The sequence below is a fragment of the Rhodofomes roseus genome (assembly GCF_022264815.1).
Source record: "Rhodofomes roseus strain CIRM-BRFM 1785 chromosome Unknown C8Q71scaffold_7, whole genome shotgun sequence".
Lineage (NCBI taxonomy): Eukaryota > Fungi > Basidiomycota > Agaricomycetes > Polyporales > Fomitopsidaceae > Rhodofomes > Rhodofomes roseus.
The window spans coordinates 1,101,604-1,123,044 of NW_025952963.1; the positions used below are offsets into that span (position 1 = coordinate 1,101,604).

A 21,441-nucleotide genomic window follows, 5' to 3' on the forward strand; every position below is an offset into this window, starting at 1 on the left:
ACATGTACTATGTACATGTAACAACGTAGGTACTCAGTTGACATTTTGCGTCGAGTCATCGAGGCATCACAGGAAGGGTGTCAGGGCGAAGCACACGTACCAGTTATTCGCGGAACATACGTCGCACCTCGTGTTGGCAAGAAAAATCTGCTAGATGAAGCAGTCAGTGTCATTTCATGATGCAATGAAGGTGGACGAAGTGTCAGAAGGGGTTGCCCGAAGTAATTGAGCTGTGGCGGGCACTTTCGGCAGTAATAATACGAAGACCGTCGTGATAAAGCATCATTCGAATGACAATGAGACGCGATTCTCACCTTTTTCACTCGCTGCACTGGGCGCTGCATCATGATCTGACTGTTGAGTTACTTACGCCTCGAGTGGTCCTGAGTAACATGAGTCAGCATCGGTAAGACGAGAAGTATGAAGGAGCTCAGAGAATATAAAAAACAGCCTTGGATTTGTCGTCATAATCGAGGTCCGTAGACCAAGATCAGGCGGTAATTCCATGTGTTACATCACAGCAACATGCAGGCACGGACGTGATGCTTACCTGATCGTTGTCGGATATGACCGATTGCTGCTTCCATCGGAGATGTTTACGCATGGTCGACCTGAGGCAGAAGGAACCAATTAGAAAAGGTTCATTCCACGAGGACACGATAGAAAGAGAGTATCAGTGGATTGACAGATATATGTAAAGCATCGAGCCTTGTAGACTCTCAGATACTCTAGTTTGAATGATAATGTTTCATCGCGTAGAGTATGCGCAGGAGGGCAAGTCCACAAAGAATTCCCAACTCACCATATAGTTTACAGCGTCGACCTGCCCTCGTTCATCCCAAGGGCCAACGCTTTCCAGCACGCTCCTGACAATAGAGCAGTCAGATGAAGGTTCATAAAGACGAATCTCCAAGGACGCGAAAACCGATCAGTGTAACTATGACATAAAAGCTCAATATCATCGCGTCAACGACCTGGTAAAGGTCGAGGACACTGGAGGTAAACGAAGAGTATCATCAAATCGAACAGGCAGCTTGTGCACGAACAAAGGCGAAGACCACGGGTACTCACCATGCACGCGAAGGGGCTCGTCATCCGTGACAGTTCGGTGGGCCATCGAGACAGGAAAACAAACGCGTGCAGGAGAATTTTAGCGTGTCGGGTCAGTTCAGGGCAGGTCCAAGGCGGGATCACCGGCGCGTCTTTCACGTGATGCGACGCGTTCCGAGCCTCCGAAGACCGACCGACTGAAGCACAATTCTTGGCTGTCTTCCCCACCACAATGCTCCTACTATCTTGCAGACTTGCATCACAACATGGTCATGCACGAATATACAGCGCGAAGTCTTGCGCGCGACGCCTCTCAAGCTCGGGGGCTCAGCCAATAGCACCTGTAGACCTGCATTATGACAGACTGGTGCCGAAAGACAAGAACGCGACGGACAGGCCCTTGGTCATCCTGCACGGCTTGTTGTATGTGTATTACTTCAATGAGGTGGTGCGCAACTGACACGCACCAGCGGAATGAAGCGGAACTGGCTCTCGCTTTCCAAAGCGTTCCTCCGGGACTTGGACACGCCAGTTTATTCGCTAGTGAGTGACACGCCCCTGCATGCCCATCTCACCATTGAACTCAGGAAGTGGTAGGACCTGCGTAATCACGGGACGTCCCCTCACGCAAGGCCTATGAACTACGCCGCCATGGCCACGGACGTCCTGCATTTCTTCCGCACGCACTCCCTCACGAACGTCTCGCTCCTCGGCCATTCGATGTGAGTCCTCGGCCGAACGCGTGCGCGCATCGCTCATGACTTTAGAAGGGGAGGCAAGGTTGCGATGTCGGTCGCGCTCAGCCCTGAGTGCCCACCAGACCTCAAGCATCTCATTGTCGCGGACATCTCGCCTGCGAAGGGACCCTTGTCGGCGGAGTTCAGCGGGTACGTCGAGGCGCTGACGAAGATACAGAATTGCAAGATCACGAGCCGTAAGGAAGCGCAGGAGATTCTGAAATTGTACGAGCAGGTGAGCAGAAACCATACATCATTCGTACGACGTTAGCTAATCGAGGCGGCCCCTCGACTGACAGGATACAATGACCCGCTCGTTCCTCCTGACGAACCTTAAGCGTCAGGGATATGATACCCAGGCGCTCGAGTTCCAAATTCCTCTAGACATCATCGGCGACAGCATCCCGGAGATTGGCTCTTTCCCGTATGAGCCCGGTGAGCGAACATGGGAGGGCAACACACTCTTCATCAAGGGTACGAAGAGCAAGTGAGTTCTTCGCTCCTCTTACACGGTCCTGCGTGAACGTGATGCTTTGGGTCAGGTACATAAACGACCGTAATATCCCCGTTGCGAAGCAATTCTTCCCGAACATGGCGTTGGAACGCTTAGAAGCCGGCCACTGGGGTAAGTGTCAATGGACTTCTTTATGATGCCCTGTTGTGCTCATTCGCAGTATCTCTCTTCAGTGCATGCCGAGAAGTGAGTGAACCGTAACTGCTTTACCGTGCTATGAAATTGACGTGCGTATCGCTAGGCCAAATGAATTCAAGCACCTGGTCACGGATTTCATCAAGACTCACTGACCATAGATCACAATATTGTACCACAATCACAGACTAATCGAATAGAGCGTTGTTGTGTCGCGGAGATCTACTGCCACGGTAAGATCGCTGTGGATATTCGGGCCAAGAAGATAGGATCAGAGGAAGTTGAGTCTAGGACGAGGGGTATACCGTCGATGTTATGGTGATACTTCATCCACTCATCAATAGCATCCCCACCCAGGAGTAGTCGCTGACTTTCATGACCATCTCCCGGATTACTGTAATCCCGCTTCAGTGGGCACCGAGTTAATGCAAGGCCAACACAATGACATTGCCTCCGGTCTGACGCTGTCGGCCACGAGAATTCTGCTTGGGAATGTGACGGGTTTCAGACATGGTGCTGCTGTTTATAATCCTGTTACGGAGTGCACGTCTTCTCAGCGAATACGTTGCGATACACTTGCATCTCTCTCACTCAGGCTACATTCGGTCTGTTCCTCATGGACATACTGTATCAAGGCGCGGTCCTTGTCGCGAACATTTATATGGCCAACCCGTTGATAGATCCCAAAGTCAGCACCATTGACAAGATAGCACCCACATGCCGCATGGGTGTCCGACGTGGCTGAATGTTCGCGTAGCGCCGCTGTCTCCGTCACAAATGGCATCATGCATGATGTCCTCCTAATCCTCCCCTCTGATCTGGACGGCTATGTCACTATGTGTGCTCTACTCAGACTCTGTCCGTAAACTCGATCTGTAGACTCAGAGCTCCAAAATGAATCAAATCCCTTCACCTACATATTAGCAGGAGTCAGACTGGTGCGGTACACGGGCAGTCAATCTTATCAGATAAACTAAATTAGAACATAATGACGGCGCCGCGGAGCGCGAGCTCTCAGAGGCGTTTCCTCCCAGACTCCCGTTTGGGGTGGTCTGCTACGCAACTAGTCCATCTTGCTCTCGACTCCCACCTCCTCTGGCCCTCAGACTTTGCTCACCTCGTCACGACCCGCATGTCCTCGACGAAACGGCGCCGCGACGGCGCGAGCTGTTGGCAACAACGAGCGTACCCAGTGGCTGCCCTGACCCTCTCCTCAATATTTCTGGTCGGGCTCGCAACAAAGTTCGACTTCTTCTCGTCGGGACATTTACCTGACCTTCTCCACAAGAACAAGCCTGTCTACGGTGAGCCTTTCCTGGGGGGGCGTGTATGCGCAGTCATCTGAGCGAGGGGGACAGACTTTCCGGACTTCAACAAGGTCACTCAGGTGTACACCCTTTCAGAGGGGGAGCTGGGCCTCAGTGAGTCGCGCGCAGCTTCGTGCAGCCTGCTCGCTGACGAGCGCGTAGATGACCCGAACAGACGGGTCTTGCTTATCGGGGATCTCCACGGAATGAACAAGTCCCTCCAGTACGTTCCATTCCTTCCCAATCATCCTCGCTTCTCTTCGCATTATGGCATACTTCCTGGGTGCCTGCGACTCCTCATGCTGGTCATGTGCCTCTGTGTGTGCAATGCGCTGCCTATGATTGGTGTACGCGATGCTGGACTGCGACCTCTGTCCCATCGATGTGCCCCGGAGCATATAGTACGCCAGGTTGTCCAGCTATGGTCATTTTGCGCCCTTTGATGGATGACTGAACGGGCGACGACCATCTTGCGACACCGCGGGTACACCAGCTTTTTCGAACCCCGAACCGCTACAAACATTGCCTGGGTTTTCTGAGAATGTTCGGGTTCCGAACATTCTCAGAATATCATGCGCTATAGCTTGGTCGGAAGCATGTTCGCAGCGTGTTCGCAGCATGTTCCACGCAAACACGCCTTTGCCTAGTGTTCTCGGAGCATTTTCTGAGTCTGTCAAATCTCAGAAAAGGTTCCCATGAGGGACTGATGTTCGTAACATCTTCGGAGTCCGAACAACCTGGTTTGCCCGTAGTGGGAGTTATAGACGCGCTCAACGCACCAGTTCGCTTGTGTACACGCCTCAATTTATCCTGGCAACCGCGCACACGACGACTCGCCGTCGTTGGCTGGTCTTCAGAATACGTGGGACATGCCACATTCTGTCGTTACCATAATATACGCAAGGAGCTGCGTGCCGGCTGACTATATGCGGGAAAAGCGAGTCAATTCACCGCGGCGACAGCCACGAATGTTACACCATGTAGTACGCCACGCGTACCTTACATGCACGTTAGTTCACAAGTTACAGTCATTCTGCTCTGGGGTTCCATTCGCTGATATCACTTCTGCCTGGCATGGAGATTCACGCTGGAGTTCGGTGTAGTCCTGCCCGCTACGAGAATTATAGGACGGGATGGCATGCTTTCAATTGTGCCGACGCCCGACTTCGTCCCCCGAAAACCATTGTTCGATATGTGACACTAACGTTCCTCCAGCCATTTGCTCTCCGCCACACACTACGACCCCGCGATCGACACAATTGTCCTCACAGGCGACACAATGGCGAAGTCGACGCTCTCCGGCTCACTCGCTATCCTCGACTTCATCACCTCGCACAAGTGCGGGACAGAGCCCGGACCCCTCTACGCCGTGCGCGGGAACCACGACCAGACGATCGTCCAGTGGCGCGCCTGGCGAGACTGGTTTGAGCCCCTTCAGCTCTCCATCCCTTCCACCCCCGCATTCGCCGACTCCGAGTCCGAGTCGGACGCGGAGGTGAATCCAGACGCGCACCCGGGGCGCCCGGTCAAGACAGGCAGGCAGTTCCTCAAACTCATAGAGCGAGAATGGCGGCGCGACGTGCATCGGGACCCGAAGGGCTCCGCGGACCCGGAGGAGTGGGCGGACGTCGCGAGGAAGCGCGCGATGGGGACGTGGCGGGAGGAGTGGTGGCGCAGGGTGCCTCGGCCGGGCAAGGGACACCAGAATAAGGACTGGCCGATATTCGATGACCATTATTGGCTGGCAAGGTGCGTCGCCTTGGGTGGACCTTGGAACGAGAGGGGCTGACCGATGCGCGTCCGCAGGGAAATGACGCCCGAGCAGAAGGCGTGCCTCTATTCGCTGCCGCTCGTGCTGCACGTACCCACAGAGCACTTCTTCGTCGTGCACGCCGGTATCCTTCCCTACGACCCGAAGCACCCCTTGACAGACAAACGTCAGCCACTCGCGCACCCGCCGAAGCTCAGACAGTCTTTGACTGACTCAGAGGAAGGGCAATACGCTGCTGCGGCGTCGTCCTCTCAGTCTCAAAGTGTATTGGTGTCTGCTCCAGCGGCGGATGCTACCCAGAGGAATGATACACGGGAGCTACTCCGCACCATGCAGGGGAGGGCATTGTTGGCGGACATCCCGGGGAATCGCGACCCTTGGGTGCTGCTGAACATGCGGGGAATTCGGAAGAAGAAGGCAAAGGTGACTCGGTACGCCGAATTTGACAAAGCTTGTCGATCGGCCATGCTCACTGCGCGTGCTTAAAGGGACAACAACAAAGGCACGCCCTGGAGCAAAGTCTGGAACGAACAGATGGGCCTCTGCAAAGGCTTCGACAGCGCGTCACCCTCCGGTGTTTCTACCCTACACACCAGGGACATGCGCGCCCATCCTTCGTTATCCGGCCTCCGAGAAGATGAGGACGACACGGACGTCCTGCCATGCGAGCCTGTCACCGTTGTGTACGGCCACGCCGCGACTCGCTCGCTCGACGTTAAGCGATGGAGCATGGGTATCGACACAGGATGTATTTACGGCCGGCGGTTGACCTCGCTCGTCTTGCAGCGGCCGAATGGTAGCATGGCTATGCACCTCGTCGACCGCAAGGACGATGAGGACGAGGACGAGGACTTCGAACCGTCCGCTCCACGCGAGCGGAACACACCCTCACTCCGCGAGGAACCAGACCTCCCGCACAAGAGATGGAAGCCGAAGGCACAAAAGGTCCAGTTTGGCGATGTCGACTCGGGCGTCGATGCGCAGCTCGTGAGCGTGCGGTGTCCCGACATGGGCGACCTCCTCTGAGCCTCTGCCCGGGCCGCCGGCGGGAAGCGGCGGTGATTGCTTTCTTGGTTTTTATCGTGTTCAGCAAGTGCATGAACATCGACAGTACATTAGCAACTCATAGTATGGTTTCAGAGTATAGGCACAGCTTAATCTTGATAGCTTAATTATCAGAGAGTCACACATCGACTCCTTCACACATCGACTCCTTCACACATCGACTCCTTGAGCCCGCGCGGCATGACGGACACTGGACGGGGACAAGCGTGCTCACGAGTCCGGTTTTGACGCGGGGCCGTACAACAGTGCGCTTTTTTGTCTGTCACTGAACTGATATAAAAACCCATGTCAATCACTACTGATACATATGCCCCAGTTCGACCCATCCATCGCGGGAGCTTCATGGCTCCGGATCTCGTTCTACTTCAACGGGTGAGCATGAATGAAACTCTGTCGCTCCTGAAATCACTGTCTGGAGGACAATGCTACTGATCAACGTGCTGGATTCAGGGTTGTGCCTAGACTTACTCGAGGAGATCGAGGAGAAACGGGTACACAGCGCGAATTCGGGTACGTCAAGATAAGCCGGCTGCCGTCTTGAGACGCAGTGACATCTTCAAACTGAGTCGACCGTCAGCCACCAATCTCGTCAGACCGAGCAAAATGCGAGTGCGGCTTACTTTGGTCCCTTCTGGTATAGGGATAAACTGCGTATGTTTAATCTCTTGTCTGTCTCGCACGAGGACGCCGTCTTCCATCTTCTCTCTCACATTCCTCATTCTCCAGGTGACGATGATGTGCTTAGACCGGAAGCTAACGTGCATGTCCTGCTTCTGCACGTCTGGGATGTCGAACGTCACGGTCATCTGAGGGCAGACGTTCACTTCCTGCTACTATGTGCGCAGACGTCTGAAAGATTACCGTCAGACCGTCCGGCGACTCCTTGAATGTGGGACTACACGAGTCACCATCAAAGCCATATCACTACAGTGAACTCGAACTCGTGCGCACCTAGACGTACGTTTTGTCAGTTTCTTTTCACGGCTTCGAGCCTTTGCAGAGCCTGAAGAGAGCGCTTCCCCAATCGATCTGACCTTGGGCGGAGTTTTCGCGAGGCTTTTCTCCTTCAGTCGCCTCACTTCTTCCCACAACGAGTCGGGTGTTTCTTCATCAGGTATCATCGGGGTGGTGTGGAGGGAGGACACTACAGTTGGAGAAGGTGGACTTGGGCTCCGAGGCTCTTGTTTGGCCTCCTTTGCCCCTTCCATCTTCGTCTTCGTCGATTTGGGCAAGGGAATCCGTGTCGCAGTCGCAAAAGCTGTCTCGAACAGTCTGTCAACAGTGTCCAAAGAGTAACGTGCCTTCTTCGTCCTGATCGGCGATGGCATGCCTAGCTGGTGTCGTGGCGGTAAGATTTGTTCGGGTGCGTTCAGATTGCGGAGTGAGCAGAAGGACTTCGTGCACAGTGAAGATTATATATCCATCAGCCGCGTGTTATCCGTGCAGCTTGACATCCCGATGATGACGTTTCTACTGACCTATTGACGGTCTCAGCCTTGTAGCACAATATCGATGCCATGCCTGGCCGTTGCAGTTACAACAAACTTCAGAGTGGCCCTGTTGAGGCATGCCGGCTACTACTCACAACGCACAGACGGACGTTAGTTGATGTGAGGCCGTCAAGACCATGATTGTGTCCAGCGGCGCTGAATCACGGGTGAAGAACATGCCCATTGCAGGACGCCTTGAGCCTCGAGGTCGGCGTGCGTTGACAAGCGCCGGTTTACAACACGATTTGGCAATCCATGCTTCTGAGTAATCTACAACGTACAATACGACAATGTACTTACAGATAAATTAGATGACCATCGACAAGATCCTAACGCACATCCGCGAAGCACGGCGTGCTTTCGTTTCAAGTGCCCGAAGTGTTCCCTGGGGTCTTGAACTTCTTGTTGGAATATCCACCTCCTGTCCTACCCATGCCTAGACGCCTCTTGACGCCAGTGGACTTGACAGTTGAAGATTGAGGGCCATCCGAGGCGCTGGGAGCGGGTGAGGACTGAGAAGGTGCAGCCGACTGCGACATCGCAGCAGACGCTGGCCCTGCCGTAAGGGAAGGATTCACGGGAGGCGGCCTCACTGCAGGTGGATGACGGTTTAAGAGTTGATTTGTCAGAATCCCAGCTTTTTTCACGTCGTGTGCCACCGGTGTCCTGGAAGCCGAAGGTAGGTTATGCGACGGAGTATTCACGACTATGTTGCGTATTGGCGAGAGCGGTGGCGGCGGGAATGCTTCACTATTGATGGAGGACACAGAAGAGGGAGGCTTGTTGGACAGAGCGGTCCTCGCAGAAGAGAATTGCACAGATCCTACCAACGGGGTCTGTTATAATCGAAGGTTATTTGGGCGATGTAACTGACCTGATGGAGGCGCCGAATCGCTCGATCCTGCTAGCCGTGGCTGGGCTACAGAATAGTTAGGGAACCCATACGAGGCGTTCCAGGCTTGCGTACTCGAGTTGCTGTAACTGGATCGAGTCAGCAATGCTGAGTCCATGCGTAACGAAAATCACATACTACTGAGCCATTCTGCGGACAACCTCGGCTTCATCTGGTGCGTTTCTCCCAAGAAGCTGAGCAATCAGGGTCCGGTCGCCTGCAGACAAATTCGGAGCCTCCCTGGAAAAATAGCTCTGCGGATAGTCTTCAGTCGGCATGCGAGCTTCTCATGAGTGCCTGATTCAGAAATGCACCAACCTTGTCATTCTGGAGAACGGCAGAAACGAACTCCGACATATCTTTCTTCTTCGCCTCTCCCGCGAACATACGTGAATTCGCATGCGTTAGATAGAGAAGAGCCTGTGCCCGCGTGCAGGCGACGTACAGGAGCCGTCTGAGTCGTGAGATAATCAGTGGCGTTCCCAAGCAAGGTTCGAAGAATAGGTGTCCTCACCTCTCTTCGTCAACGTCTTCGGCCCGATGGGATGGGAATGTCCCTTTCTCCACTGTGCAACGGAACACCGCTTATCAGCATCATGCTTATCAAGTTTGAGTGGGACGAACCTGCAGGAACGAACACGACAGGCCATTCGAGACCTTTCGCAGCATGGCAAGTGGTGAGTGTCACCTTCTAGTCCAGGCCGAGGGCTCTTAGAACGAAGCAAAGAGGATTGGTGATGAGAATACATACTCCTTTTCCGTCATCCTTGTTCTCCGAAGCCACATCCGTGGAAAGCATGGATGCCTGCAGGAACATTCGCAAAGGCGTATCCCTGCCGATATGCGAGAGTCAGATCTGGCTGGTGACGTGGGTGTGGCGAACTGACTGTTCTGGCTGCTGCTCTCTGGCTTTCCTCGTTCCCTTGTCCTTGTGAACTGCGTCAGAGCTGGTTTCAACGAATCCCTCATCGTTCAACTGATCCCGGTCGAACTCCTCGAGCACGTCCCAGTCGCCATCCCAGGGTTGTTGGTCAGGCTCGGCTGCCTTGGTGTTCTCCATGTTCTTCTCAACCTCGCTCGCAAAGTTGATCAGTTCTTGAACGTTTTCCCATCGGCTGTCCCAATCTTTCTGTGTCTTACGCAGATGTTCGTCATACTTGATGCTTTCTAGTAGGTGTCGAATGAGATCGGATGGAAGTGTATCCTGCAGGGCCCAGCGTGATGTGAAGTTGGTCAGCATTGGAAGAGCACGGATAGCTGGGTATGCAACGGACCTTTCGAGCGAATGTCTGTAGCTCGCGAACAGGTGGCACAAATGACGCCAGCTTGCGCTTGACACTTGGCTTGATATCAGGAAGCGCTCCATCGTGTATGCGCATTACCACCTCCAAAGGGGACAGCTTGAGGCGCTGTGCAGCGCCCAGAATCTCGTTGACTGTCTATGTGTACGAAGGTAGGTTCGTAAGTCAGTCCAAGGAGAACCCCTCCTCAGCATGCTGGGAGTCGCGGGACCGACCTTCTCACCGATACCTCGCGCAGGGACATTGATCACCCGAGTGAAAGCTGCTGCAAAATGCGGGTTGTCGATGAGCTGGAGATATGCCAGAAGGTCTTTGACCTGTGTGTAGATGCACGTTCAGCTAAGCGTATGTTATAGCTCGGCATTGATGCGAACCTCGAGTCGTTCAAAGAACTTGTGTCCGCCCAAAATCCTGTTCGGAATGCCTTCCTTCTGCAGCGCACTCTCTATCAGCCGTGATAAAGCATTAAACCGCACTGCCAAGGTCCGAATGACGTTGGAGAAGAGCAATGAACACGGAGAAGAATCATTGCACATTGCTGTCACTCACGGAGAACCACGAAGTCACCCCATTCGAGCATTCCCCCGGTTGCTGCAACGATCTTCTTTATTTCCGAGGCAATGAATTCCGCCTCTTGATGTTCGTTCAAGAACAGTTGCAACATGGGAGACGGCCCTGCAGGATGTTCGGCACGTAGTGTCTTTGCAACGCGCTTCTTGTCTGTAACCTATGTTGAGCCCATCGTTGAAACTTTGTGAACGTCAAATGCACATACCCTGACTGACAATCGCCATGCTAGCGCCAAGGATGGACGCCGTTGATCGGTAATTCTGTTCAAGAAGAATCTGTTGGGTGTTTGGAAAGTCTGCATATGCGGAGCACATAGTAATGAGCAACCCTGGGATTGATCGGGCCGAAGGTATACGTGTACCTCGCTGCATGTTGATAAAATTCTTGATCTCTGCAGAACGCCAGCCGTAAACTGCAATGAAGTTACGATGCAGTCAACAAAGGTGACCAACACGCAAGACGGCAAATGAATGGTGATCGGTCAGGAACGTACTTGACTGGTCAGGGTCACCGACAATCGTCACACATCGACTCGCCGCGGCAATTTGCCGCATGAGCTCGTACTGTATGGTGTTCGTGTCTTGACTATATCGGGCCATTGGAACGAGATTAGCATACATACCGAAGCAAGCAATGCAATGACACCTACAACTCATCCACTAGCACATGTTGACACCACTCGCCCACGGCAGGATTTCGCTTGAAGAGACGCACGCCAAAGAGAAGCAGATCGTCGAAGTCGAGGCTATTGCTTGACCTAAGGGTTCGCTCGTACACCCTGTAAACGTCTATCAAGACCGCCATGATATTGGGGTCTTGCATTGTCTGACTTTGCTCGTCGTCGCTGTTGTCCTCATTGTTGACATCTGAAGGCAGTCGCGAACGCTTTCGACTGCCACTAGCGCGGCTTCGACGATATTTGGCCTCCAGTTCGTCTGCTGTTTGACCACGTGCTTTAGCTTTGGAAATCATCGACATCAATGTCCCTTCCGTCAAAGAAATCCTCTTGGCAGCTAGGTCCTTGGAGTGTTCGCCCAACAATGCCTTCACGATTTTCTTGCTGAAGAGAGTCGAGTAAGTGCGAGCTCTAAATGGTGCATCGCAGCCACACGTACCTTTCATCAGCATCGCATATCGTAAAGTTGGTCTCCAGGCCGACCATTCGTCCGTGTCTCCTCAGAAACGATGCACAAAGTGCGTGGAATGTGCCCATCCGGATGCACGCTGTGTCATGCACACCAACAAGTATGTCTAAACGTGCCCGCATCTCGTTGGCTGCCTTGTTGGTGAAGGTTACCGCGCATATAGCCTGTGGTGCGACGTGGTGGTGGAATATGAGATGTGCGATTCGGGCAGTGAGAACCCGGGTCTTCCCGCTCCCGGGGCCGGCAAGAATTTGGAGTGGGATGTCCGGGGGATGTTGCACAGCTAGTAGAATAGGCATCAGAGCATTGCGAGAGGAAGCGTATGCCGAAGCGCGGACCTTGCAGTTGCGCGGGATTGAGGTTCCGCAGGTATGCCTGCGACATCGCGCTCGCGCGGGAGATCTGGCGAATGCCAGCGAGGATAGATCTTATACTATTCATAAGTTTTCAGCTCATCTACTGCATGAACTCCATCGATATGTGTCCAAAGTAAAACCAGTCTCCGATACGGGGACCTACTCTCCTCAGCGTCTCTGCCCGACTGTGGCGCTGTGAAGGAGCGATGCTATAAACAGTCTCCAGAAAAGCTGGTCATATTCGCCACACATCATATTCAACGATGTCTCACTGACATAGAACCCGCGTGTTCGCTATCCATGGCACGGGGAGCAATGACGAAAGGATGCTCTTTCGCCGTCCTCAGCGACCCGAGTGAGTCAGGAGGATACAGCGTAGGGGTCTTAAAGTGTAACAGTTGGTGAGATCAGAATGACGACTTACATGATTTTGCAAGAGAAGACAAGGTGTGGTGAGAAGGATGGATGTTCGGGACAAGCGCTACACCGTGGCAGCGGCAGAACACGACTCGCGTCGCACACGTGATCGTGTCACTCGACCGTGACGCCTGTGTGGCCGCCTCTCTTCCCTGCCCAGGGCAGCGCCAGAGCTTTCGAATCCTTTTTGTCCGTTGCTGTTAACGTTATGGAAACTTCATGAACTGAGAATGGTGAATCACTGCTTTCTCCTGCACTTCTCATCACAGAGCCGTTTTGTCGCACCCGGAGGTGGCTCGGATATGTCAATGCATAACCTCTGGATAGCGCGAAAGGCGGCAGCAAAAAAGAATACAATCAACAGCCTTGGTATGATACAGTAGTGAGTACATCGCAGCCGAAACGAATAGTCGCTGATAGAAGAACAGTGTCGTTACACAGCGCCGATATCCGGTGCTGGATCGTAGCAGATCATGACAAACCCCTAAACCTTCTGATTCATGTGGATCTCCTGCTTCTCCGAGCTGTCCGCGTCCGACCCGACGTAGGCGTATTGGTCGAGTCCGAGACGCTTCTCGATCGCGAGCTGCCGCTCCGTATCCGCAGCAGCGAGGCCCTCCGAACCGAAGACGTCGTCCATCTCTTCGAGCGTGAGGCCCTTCGTCTCCGGCACCTGCAAGGCACAAAGCGGCCGGCGTCAGTAAAGGGAATATAATCGGTGACGGGGCCTGTACGCACAAAGAATGCGATGAATAGAGCCCCAAGGAACGTGAACGACTAATGTTGTACAGCGTCGTCAGTGGTGCCCGATGTCAGATTGCCAAAGGAAGATAACCTACCCCGAAAAACACGAAGGTGCCGAAGGTGATGTTCTTCATCATCGTAGGCGTGACTTGCCCCACGATGAAGTTGTTCATCTAGTAAGGTGAAAGAGCATTCTTATCAGCACCCATGACGATCCCAACAAGAAAGCATAGGAACGCACCCAGTTCGAGGACGACGCTATCGACATGCCCTTGCCACGCACCGAGAGTGGCCAGATCTCTGCAACGACAACCCATGAGCAAGGGCCTGAGGATTCGTAAGTGTCTGCTAGTCAACGCACATTCTGAAGCTAATGACTCACCCCAGCTGTAGCCAAATCCTGCGGAGAACACCCAGACCATAGCGCAAGCAGCCCAGCCTGCCGCCTTGTGTCTGGGAGAAATATTTCATCAGTCTCATTGCCTGAAGCACACGGGAGTGATCGTCTTACTCAGGCCATGAGTGCTGGTAGAGACCTGTGAGAACCGCAATAATGAGGTGGCACCTGTAGTACGCAAAAATCTGGTGAGTGATCCTGGAGATGCGCAGTGGGGTTAACGACTCACGCAGCCATGAGGAGTGCACCGGAGACCAGGACGGGCTTTCGGCCGACCTTATCGACCCAGAGAACAGCAGGGATAGTCGCAACCCACATCCTACCCACGGCCTAGTCAGGAACACCGGCGTACGGCTGACTTGGCTAGAAAATGCTTACACAATACCCACAACTCCTGTCGCAAGGAGGTTCACCGTGTTACCGGTCTGGCCGAGGGACTGGAAGATGGTTGGTGCGTAGTAGAGAATGGCGTTGACACCCGTCCATTGTTGGAAGAACATGGTCAGACTGCCGATCATCACACGGCGCAGGAGGGAGGGCGTCCGGATCAGACTCCAGTAACCGAGCAGGCCGAGCTTAAAGTTCGACTTCCACGACCCATCCTGGTACTGAGGGAATTGCATCTCAGACGTCTCCTTCTCGAACAGGTACTGAGCCCTGATTTCGCTAGAAAATGGGTTCGTCAATACGTGCGGCAACAACTTGGGGCACGGGGCATACAGGAACTCAATCTGGACGACCTCTGAGTTGGGCGGAAGACCTCTTGCGCGGCTGAGGACCATGAGGGCCTCCTCGTCGCGACCCTGGTTCACGAGCCAACGCGGCGAGAATGGCATGAAGAGGATACCAGCACCGAGGATGAGCGCGGGCACTAGCTGAAGTGCGATCGGGAGACGCCATGCAGCCTCGGACTGCGTGTCGGTCGTTCCACCGATGTAGTTCGTGCCGTAGTCGATCCAGAAGGATATCATAATTCCGAACGTGATCGCCAATTGCTGGAGCGCGACAAGACTACCACGGACTTCTGGCGGTGCGAGCTCGGCGCTGTACAGGGGTGAGTAAATGAGAACAGAGAGTGAAACAATTGAGGCTTACTTGTAGAGAGGCACAGACATACTCAGCGAACCGACACCCAAACCGGTGATAAACCGGCCTGCAAATATCGACGAGGGCTTGTATGCCGTGTCCTGAACAATGACACCAACGCAGAAGATGATGACAGCTATAGGCGAGTGTCAACAGAGTCACGACATGCACGCAAGGGCCGACTAACCGAGAACGATAGAGTGCTTCCGCCCGAGCTTGTCAGCAAGGTAACCTGTACAGAGCACACCGAACCAAGCGCCGAGCTCGAGTATAGACACGAGCCAGCCTTTCGTATTTGTGTTCGTGACGGCATCTCCCATCCGCTGGTCGAATGTATACATTCTGCCAAGAAATTGTCAATCGACAGGTGGGCCGAGGCAGACAAGCCACATACGTCAGTACACTTGAGAAGACACCCTGGTTGTATCCTGTTCGGTGCATCACATAGTCGTAAGCGCGGGAATACTCTGACTGCGAATTCAGCGTTACCATAAAGCCTAGCTCGGACCGTCAGTACGTGTTTTATGGCAAACATGCATCTAGCTAATATACTCACATGCCACCCAGAGACGCGAAGACGGCAATTGCGAAGATCTTGCGATTGTGCACCAACCCCGCCTATACGAGATAGTTCAGACACAAGCAAGCATGACGAGGAATATCGCACTCACGAAGCCAGACTGCCCGGCCAACGTCCTACGACGACTACTCGATGCTACGACGGCGCCACCACCCATGATGAATTCGCTTGGTCAATCGAGGACTTCCGTTGCGGGGCCCAGGGATATCGGAACGACTCGACGAAACACGCGGTGGATCCGCCTTCTTATGCATTTCACCGGGCGCGTGTGGTTACGCGCAAACCAGTCTGTAGGTCAGGACGGTGCCAAGGTCACACGGAGAACCCAGCGCAGGCCATCATCCTAGAACTGATCAAGCGATCAATAATGATCAACCCCCACCTCCAGGTCGACCGGGGAAGCGGAGCGTCTCAGGGTTTCTCCGGGCGTCAACGCTATCTGGCCAATGAACCGCGTTCAGCCCTCCCACGTCCCCGCATTCCGTGCGCTGGCGGAGGCTGGCGGCCCGGGGTCGAACGTCGACGTCGAACCCTTCCCCCCAGTCAGGGCTTCGCAGGCTGTTCCGGCCCTTCCGGGTCGTCCGCGTCAATGCGCAGACGGCCCCGTCCCGCTCGATCACTCAGAGCGGCGCTCAAGCCAACCATGCTGCAACCTACACCCTCACTTAGCGTCCTTCACTCTGCCCTCACTTGTTGTCGACTTTCCTACGCGTCTTTCACTCATCCCGGTGACACGAAGGAGAAGCGGCGGGGCATTGCAAGATAGGTACGTCAGCGCGTAGGCTAAAGCACGCGTTGAGGCGGCCGTATGTCGGATCAAGCTGAGAGTTCGGAACCCGGCACACGCTGGTAGGCAGAAAGAACTCTCAATAAGGAACACCCGCCGAAGGTGGTAGTCCAGGACCTGTTGTGGACCCTCCCAGAAGGCACTACCATTCGCCACTGATTTTGTCCTACTCGGAGGCCGCAAGAAGACGGTTTTTGCTTCATTCACAGATAAAGCACGATAGGTCACCTTTCTCGGTGACAGAACACGGTGGCAAAGCGTACTGGTGCAAGCGCACGAACGGCTATCTGCCGTACACCACCCAGTCATGCTGCCGATGCGGCAAACTTACCAGGAACAGGGTACAGCAGCTTCAAGGCTGGCACATTCTGGCTGTTGGCATCCCCGCTAGGATGTCGCAAAGCATGGAGCACCACCGACATATATCCGCGGCCGTTAGGATGCTGGGGGCGCCTTGGACTGAACTTGACACTTCACATCGGAAATGGGCGCGGACCGCCCCCTCCGTTGCCGGGAGGCCGTTAGACCTGGTTTGCCATCGTCTGGAGTCTGGGCGTCACAGTGTTGAGACGGCTTGATAAAAATCGTCGAACTTTCCGTGCTTTACACCCAACCAGTCGACACTTGTCGTACGGACCTGCTACGAGCGCGGCCGTAGATGCTCATCCAGCTCTCCATTGACAGGCCTGCACCCTTCGCTGTAGCGCGCTGGGGCCAAATGTATGGACGAATATGAACATCGCTTCTTGAGGCTCACGGGGTGCGCGGAACTCAACCGTTGTGGTGCGTCCAAGCGCCATACTTCCCATACACGAGTCTCCTGGTTTGTGATAAATGGCTGCTGCAAAAGCCTCCTGCGTTCCTTCTGCCGATTGACTGTCTCGCTGCTCGTACTCAACCTCTGTCCCGAGGTACTTCCCTCCTGCCGAACACCGCCTACGAGAATCCGACGTCAAGTTCCATGTAACGCGCACGACTGCAAACATCATCCGACGATGGACCCGGTGGCCAACGGGCCGCGCACGGAACCTGGATATCGCACCGGACGAAGTGTCGTATGCTGAGCATAACCTCTGTGTCGTCGGGTGCGTCACTCCGCATCCCTTCTTTCGATGCCAACGGCCCTCCGTGCCCCAATGCCCTCAACATCACTACCGGACGTCTCCGCTCCTTGCCACCAGCAGCAGCGCGACAGAAAAGGCCAGACCGTCACTGTCGTCAACACCATCCGACTCACTAGATGCCGCTCAGCCACCGAGTCCGTCCGCCGGCAATACGGAGGCTCTACCCCACACACTGTTAGGCTTTCGTCGGCTCCTCGACACCCTTCCTCTCCCACCCCGCATCCCCCACACTTTCCCACTTCGCGGCGACGAGGGTGCGGAGCCGTCCAGGATCTGCGCTGCCCAAATCTGCACATCTGCAGCGGCTCGCGCCCCTTACGGGATATACTTGGTCGATGGTATCGATGGTGGTATAACTACTTCACTCTCTCGATTGTTGGGCGATCGGCGGGCGCGGCAGGTGGCAGAGCGGTGACCGTGGCAGAGAAGCGTGCGGGGGCAGTGTATTCGGTCGTCTCGCCGTGCTCTTGCATGCAGGCGGCACAAGAATTGTGTAGGAAGACTAGCATCAGGAATACATTACATTCGCAGCGTAGGAGTGCAAGAAGGAGTCGCAGAAAAAGTTGCAAGAACAGGTTACAGTGTCAATAGGCATATCAATGCAAGGATCGCTCTGGCTGAGCTATACACGTCTGTCCGACGCCTCAACAGATGAACAACAAATTCGTTTCCTGCAACAGTGCAGATCATTAAGGCATGCTCCACGTGAGAGCCAACGAAGCTCGGAGGAGTACGCACGATCGGATGAGAACTCGAGAGCTGCGGCTTCTGGCTGTACTTGCTATAGAGGATCCCCCTACACGAAAATGCACGTCTCAGTACGAGTGCCCAATCGCGTGGCGCGGCGAGAAGCAATAGCGAATACGTACCGAACATTCACGAGCAGCTGCTGGTAGCTTAGCTGCTTGTTTTGCCCTGTGGGAGATCGTCAGCGGGCGACGGACAGGCGGAGCGGATCGAGTACGTACGGAGGACGGTCATGAAAGCCTGGATCACGACGCAAATTGAAATGTCGGTGTTAAGAGCGGTGGAGACGCAGAACAGCGAGAGAAGTCCACTCACGTAACTCATGGCTCCCGTCGCCTGCCCGCCTTCGAACGTATCCGCGCTGGTCTGCTGGTCCTTGCAGCCGCCCCAGCAGATCTGTTGGAGAAGGATTGTCAGTGTCGATTGGTGGGGCCGTTCTCATGGTTGTAGAAAGCGGTGCGCAGATCATGGCACGCGGATACTCACCACATCGGCGGGGCTTGTCTTCGTCTGACGTGTTCTCTCGCGCGCGCCTTGGTTTGAGCCTGTCACACCCTTGAAGATGCCCGATACAGAGCCGAGCATGCCACCCTGCCCAGAATATAGACAGTAAGTCATGGATGAGACCGCCAGCCGTCGGGGAGGCCCAATTACGGCGAAAGCAGAAACGAAGACGTACAATATCACCCCGAGCATAAGAGCTGACGGCCCCAAGGAGGCCTTGCGCGGCTTCTGCTGCCAAATTGGGTTCCTTGATCTTTCCTTCGTGAGAGTACATGTATGGAAGGTCTATGCACACGATATTGAGAGACACCGTCTCTGGTTTTAGGACATATGACTTACCCATAACAGAGCCGGAGTGACAGGACTGTTTGCAAACGCGGTCAATCATGACTTCCATGCAGTGGTTGGTGTAGAACATACGTCGAAAATAGCCGTGAGACGACATCCCTGCGGAAGAGGCTTCACGAGGAGGTCGTGCAACTCCTGCATCGTGGTGAGTCAAGCACAATATAAGAGACGCTCGACGCAGACGTACATCGTCTACGATCTGGCCATTCGCTTGGAAGTCCACAGGGTAGATCACCTCGTCGTAGCCACTCTCTTCGTCACCATCCAGGTCTTTCGTGAGACCGCCATGTCCGGAGTCTAGAGCAATCCCAGGCCGGCGGTCAGTGTCAGGAAACACCATCACGAGACCGCGATCTACGCACAATGCAGGAAGAGCGAATCGTTCGGTCGGGCATCTCTCACGAGCCATTGGAAGGCATGGATCTATAAGCAGGGGCGCCGCGGGAGCGGATATCACCATCAAGGTTTTTCGGACGTATGGGAAGACGATTGCTGACCATGTTTATCCGCGTAGGAATGGACCTCGGTTCCATTTGGTCGTCAGTCAGCATGACAATATCATCATCTTGGTATCCATATTCTTCTGTGAACCGCGGTGAGAAAGGACAGTCACACCAGCAACTGATCTAGATGAAATGCGTACGGATGAGGAAACGACGCATGTTGTTTGCATCGTTGATGCATCCCTTCAGTTCCTGGGAGGTCCCGATGTAGTTAATCCCAATCTGTGTAAATACATCCAGTGCTGCACAGCTGCGTCAAGCGATCGTGAGGACGTACGCAGAGCGCCTTCTTCTTTCCAGTACATTGAGAATATTGGAAGTATGGTTGCATCTGCTGCTGCCCGCCGGGTGTGTCCATCGTCGGTCCATAGTGCTGCTGACCTGCGGGAGGGCGCGGCGGAGGCCCGACTGCGGACATCGCCGAGGGTAAGTGACTCTTCGTCGATACTGCGGATACAACGACATATCAAGGTTTCTCAGTGCGAGACAGCATAAGTTATCTCCACTAGGTTGCAAGCAATGTCCCGTGTCAGGGTACTGTATCTTGGGATACGGTGCGTTCGCTTCGGTCGCAACGCTCCAGATAAGCATGCAATGACCTCGCGATCAGATTTCTATCCCAACGGTGATAGTTATCCATGCGTGCACAATTCACGTTCCATAACAGTGCCCTAGTGCGCATGATACGTGGTTATGCACCTCGGGGAAACTCAAGATGTCCCACCGTGGAGTACCGGAATAGAGATTTGTAGTATCTCATTCAGCATCTCACACGAGGCCTCGAGCTCAGATACCTTGATATGCTGATTGTGTTTTGGGTCAACTTACGCGGAGGAGCATACTGGCCTGAGTACGGGTCTGAAGAGCCATACTGACCGGGCGGCGCGCCTGAGGGAGGCGCATACTGTCGTCCAAGACCAGGCGACGGCGAGCCATACCCAGAGATTGGCGGGCCTGGCGGCGGCGCGTAGCCGCCTGGTGATGGTCTCGGAGGAATAGACGGTGGTGGGCCAGGAGGGGGAGCGTACCCGCTACCTTGGTGGTGATGGTGATGGTGGTGGTGGCTGGGTGGAGGGCCAGGAGGCGGTCCCCACGGATCCCTTCTAGTTTCAATATGTGAGGGTGGATCAGCTGCAGATATGGGTCCACTGACTGGACGGGTGGCGGCCCTGGCGGGGGCGCGTAGCCCGGCGATCCGTACGACGGTGCATAACCCGGTTCGTAACCTCGCGACGCTTGAGGCATACCTCTGATCAAGATTCAATACTTCAAGTCACTCAGAAGAGACCAGGACATACGGGGAAGGGAACCTCATGCTACATAACACATCTCTTGGTCAGTAGATCGCACATGTTCGAATCAGGAAATGACGGACGAATCGCCTTCGCTCGGTGGCGGAGGGTATCCGCGCTGGTTTCCGGGGTAGTCATTCCACATAAGACTTCGATTTATTCGATACGAGGGGTGAAGAGGTGCTGGTCAAGCAGGAGATGGCGTGACAGTATGTAGCAGCGCACTCAGGCTGCGTCGACCTGGTGGCTGCAGCCACCCAGCATCAATGCGCAGCCACGGTCACGTTATCCGGAACACCGCGTTAGCAGAAAGTCCAGGAAACGAGGAAATGCGACCCACGCCGCACGGGGAGATCCGAGAGCCAGTGATGAGAGAGATACTTATATATTATGCTTCGATTAGAACGAATGTCACCTCAGTGTGCATAGTTGGAAGTGATTGCAGTCCGGTACGGTAAGTACTTAGTTTACGTAATCTCTCGGTAAGTTGGTCCCTGAAATTCCAATTGACCTGCAAGTTCAACAAGCTAAAACTCAAACGTCCGATTGTCTAGGAGCTACGTATAGTAAGTTATCACA

The 21,441-nt window shown here is 54.3% G+C and overlaps 7 protein-coding genes across 7 annotated transcripts; 3 read left to right on the forward strand and 4 right to left on the reverse strand.

Annotated features, from left to right (window-relative positions):
• Positions 1 to 1,245: 1,245 nt before the first annotated feature.
• On the forward strand, positions 1,246 to 2,970 carry C8Q71DRAFT_752010 (alpha/beta-hydrolase). Its single transcript, XM_047923349.1, has 8 exons — positions 1,246 to 1,473; positions 1,521 to 1,593; positions 1,648 to 1,772; positions 1,821 to 2,022; positions 2,087 to 2,274; positions 2,330 to 2,412; positions 2,475 to 2,487; positions 2,543 to 2,970. The coding sequence occupies exons 1-8, from the start codon at positions 1,283 to 1,285 to the stop codon at positions 2,589 to 2,591; spliced, it is 924 nt and encodes a 307-aa protein (XP_047780512.1). The 5' UTR covers positions 1,246 to 1,282; the 3' UTR covers positions 2,592 to 2,970.
• Positions 2,971 to 3,254: 284 nt separating this feature from the next.
• C8Q71DRAFT_537597 (uncharacterized protein) lies at positions 3,255 to 4,844 on the forward strand. Its single transcript, XM_047919210.1, has 4 exons — positions 3,255 to 3,740; positions 3,795 to 3,857; positions 3,906 to 3,966; positions 4,428 to 4,844. The coding sequence occupies exons 1-4, from the start codon at positions 3,425 to 3,427 to the stop codon at positions 4,663 to 4,665; spliced, it is 678 nt and encodes a 225-aa protein (XP_047780513.1). The 5' UTR covers positions 3,255 to 3,424; the 3' UTR covers positions 4,666 to 4,844.
• A 103-nt stretch (positions 4,845 to 4,947) lies between these two features.
• C8Q71DRAFT_705335 (uncharacterized protein) lies at positions 4,948 to 6,540 on the forward strand (the record flags this gene model as incomplete). The annotated part of the gene is made up of 3 exons (XM_047920441.1): positions 4,948 to 5,492; positions 5,550 to 5,945; positions 6,003 to 6,540. Coding segments are annotated over 3 exons (1,479 nt in total), but the record flags the coding sequence as incomplete, so codon positions are not given.
• Positions 6,541 to 7,011: 471 nt separating this feature from the next.
• On the reverse strand, positions 7,012 to 7,787 carry C8Q71DRAFT_705679 (uncharacterized protein; the record flags this gene model as incomplete). Its single annotated transcript, XM_047920455.1, has 4 exons — positions 7,012 to 7,140; positions 7,200 to 7,385; positions 7,441 to 7,474; positions 7,531 to 7,787. 4 exons carry the CDS (start codon positions 7,785 to 7,787, stop codon positions 7,012 to 7,014), a joined length of 606 nt encoding a protein of 201 aa, XP_047780515.1.
• Positions 7,788 to 10,099: 2,312 nt separating this feature from the next.
• C8Q71DRAFT_537697 (P-loop containing nucleoside triphosphate hydrolase protein) lies at positions 10,100 to 12,793 on the reverse strand. Its single transcript, XM_047919211.1, has 11 exons — positions 12,758 to 12,793; positions 12,316 to 12,410; positions 11,948 to 12,260; positions 11,482 to 11,892; positions 11,326 to 11,417; positions 11,194 to 11,244; positions 11,038 to 11,127; positions 10,812 to 10,982; positions 10,637 to 10,737; positions 10,236 to 10,579; positions 10,100 to 10,165 (listed from the first exon to the last, which is right to left on the reverse strand). The coding sequence occupies exons 2-10, from the start codon at positions 12,359 to 12,361 to the stop codon at positions 10,340 to 10,342; spliced, it is 1,515 nt and encodes a 504-aa protein (XP_047780516.1). The 5' UTR covers positions 12,362 to 12,410; positions 12,758 to 12,793; the 3' UTR covers positions 10,100 to 10,165; positions 10,236 to 10,339.
• Positions 12,794 to 12,927: 134 nt separating this feature from the next.
• On the reverse strand, positions 12,928 to 15,916 carry C8Q71DRAFT_906381 (general substrate transporter). Its single transcript, XM_047928922.1, has 15 exons — positions 15,649 to 15,916; positions 15,534 to 15,595; positions 15,467 to 15,474; positions 15,372 to 15,405; positions 15,165 to 15,319; positions 14,987 to 15,113; positions 14,612 to 14,935; positions 14,270 to 14,557; positions 14,121 to 14,210; positions 14,006 to 14,059; positions 13,877 to 13,947; positions 13,736 to 13,821; positions 13,590 to 13,667; positions 13,489 to 13,527; positions 12,928 to 13,423 (listed from the first exon to the last, which is right to left on the reverse strand). The coding sequence occupies exons 1-15, from the start codon at positions 15,712 to 15,714 to the stop codon at positions 13,235 to 13,237; spliced, it is 1,671 nt and encodes a 556-aa protein (XP_047780517.1). The 5' UTR covers positions 15,715 to 15,916; the 3' UTR covers positions 12,928 to 13,234.
• Positions 15,917 to 18,085: 2,169 nt separating this feature from the next.
• C8Q71DRAFT_537869 (caspase domain-containing protein) lies at positions 18,086 to 21,198 on the reverse strand. Its single transcript, XM_047919212.1, has 18 exons — positions 20,946 to 21,198; positions 20,869 to 20,886; positions 20,724 to 20,819; positions 20,417 to 20,673; positions 19,848 to 19,978; positions 19,711 to 19,792; positions 19,565 to 19,650; positions 19,430 to 19,490; positions 19,255 to 19,364; positions 19,140 to 19,202; positions 19,059 to 19,083; positions 18,895 to 19,004; positions 18,702 to 18,806; positions 18,531 to 18,611; positions 18,437 to 18,455; positions 18,338 to 18,383; positions 18,207 to 18,264; positions 18,086 to 18,139 (listed from the first exon to the last, which is right to left on the reverse strand). The coding sequence occupies exons 1-18, from the start codon at positions 21,005 to 21,007 to the stop codon at positions 18,113 to 18,115; spliced, it is 1,437 nt and encodes a 478-aa protein (XP_047780518.1). The 5' UTR covers positions 21,008 to 21,198; the 3' UTR covers positions 18,086 to 18,112.
• Between the last annotated feature and the right edge of the window lie 243 nt (positions 21,199 to 21,441).

Bases quoted from the DNA above. Each gene is read 5' to 3' on its own strand.
- C8Q71DRAFT_752010 (XM_047923349.1), top strand. From the start codon at position 1,283: ATGCTCCTACTATCTTGCAGACTTGCATCACAACATGGTCATGCACGA. The intron at 1,474-1,520 runs GTATGTGTATTA...GACACGCACCAG, and splicing joins GTCATCCTGCACGGCTTGTT to CGGAATGAAGCGGAACTGGC. The intron at 2,275-2,329 runs GTGAGTTCTTCG...GCTTTGGGTCAG, and splicing joins ATCAAGGGTACGAAGAGCAA to GTACATAAACGACCGTAATA.
- C8Q71DRAFT_537597 (XM_047919210.1), top strand. From the start codon at position 3,425: ATGACGGCGCCGCGGAGCGCGAGCTCTCAGAGGCGTTTCCTCCCAGAC. The intron at 3,858-3,905 runs GTGAGTCGCGCG...ACGAGCGCGTAG, and splicing joins AGAGGGGGAGCTGGGCCTCA to ATGACCCGAACAGACGGGTC. The intron at 3,967-4,427 runs GTACGTTCCATT...GTCAAATCTCAG, and splicing joins GGAATGAACAAGTCCCTCCA to AAAAGGTTCCCATGAGGGAC.
- C8Q71DRAFT_537697 (XM_047919211.1), bottom strand. From the start codon at position 12,361: ATGTCGCAGGCATACCTGCGGAACCTCAATCCCGCGCAACTGCAAG. The intron at 11,893-11,947 runs GTACGTGTGGCT...GACTCTCTTCAG, and splicing joins ATATGCGATGCTGATGAAAG to CAAGAAAATCGTGAAGGCAT. The intron at 10,738-10,811 runs GTGAGTGACAGC...GGACCTTGGCAG, and splicing joins GGGTGACTTCGTGGTTCTCC to TGCGGTTTAATGCTTTATCA.
- C8Q71DRAFT_906381 (XM_047928922.1), bottom strand. From the start codon at position 15,714: ATGGGTGGTGGCGCCGTCGTAGCATCGAGTAGTCGTCGTAGGACGTTG. The intron at 15,596-15,648 runs GTGAGTGCGATA...TATCTCGTATAG, and splicing joins TGGCCGGGCAGTCTGGCTTC to GCGGGGTTGGTGCACAATCG. The intron at 13,528-13,589 runs GTAGGTTATCTT...GTACAACATTAG, and splicing joins GCACCTTCGTGTTTTTCGGG to TCGTTCACGTTCCTTGGGGC.
- C8Q71DRAFT_537869 (XM_047919212.1), bottom strand. From the start codon at position 21,007: ATGTGGAATGACTACCCCGGAAACCAGCGCGGATACCCTCCGCCACCG. The intron at 20,674-20,723 runs GTCAGTGGACCC...TATTGAAACTAG, and splicing joins CCAGGGCCGCCACCCGTCCA to AAGGGATCCGTGGGGACCGC. The intron at 19,084-19,139 runs GTATGTTCTACA...GTTTGCAAACAG, and splicing joins GTCTCACGGCTATTTTCGAC to TCCTGTCACTCCGGCTCTGT.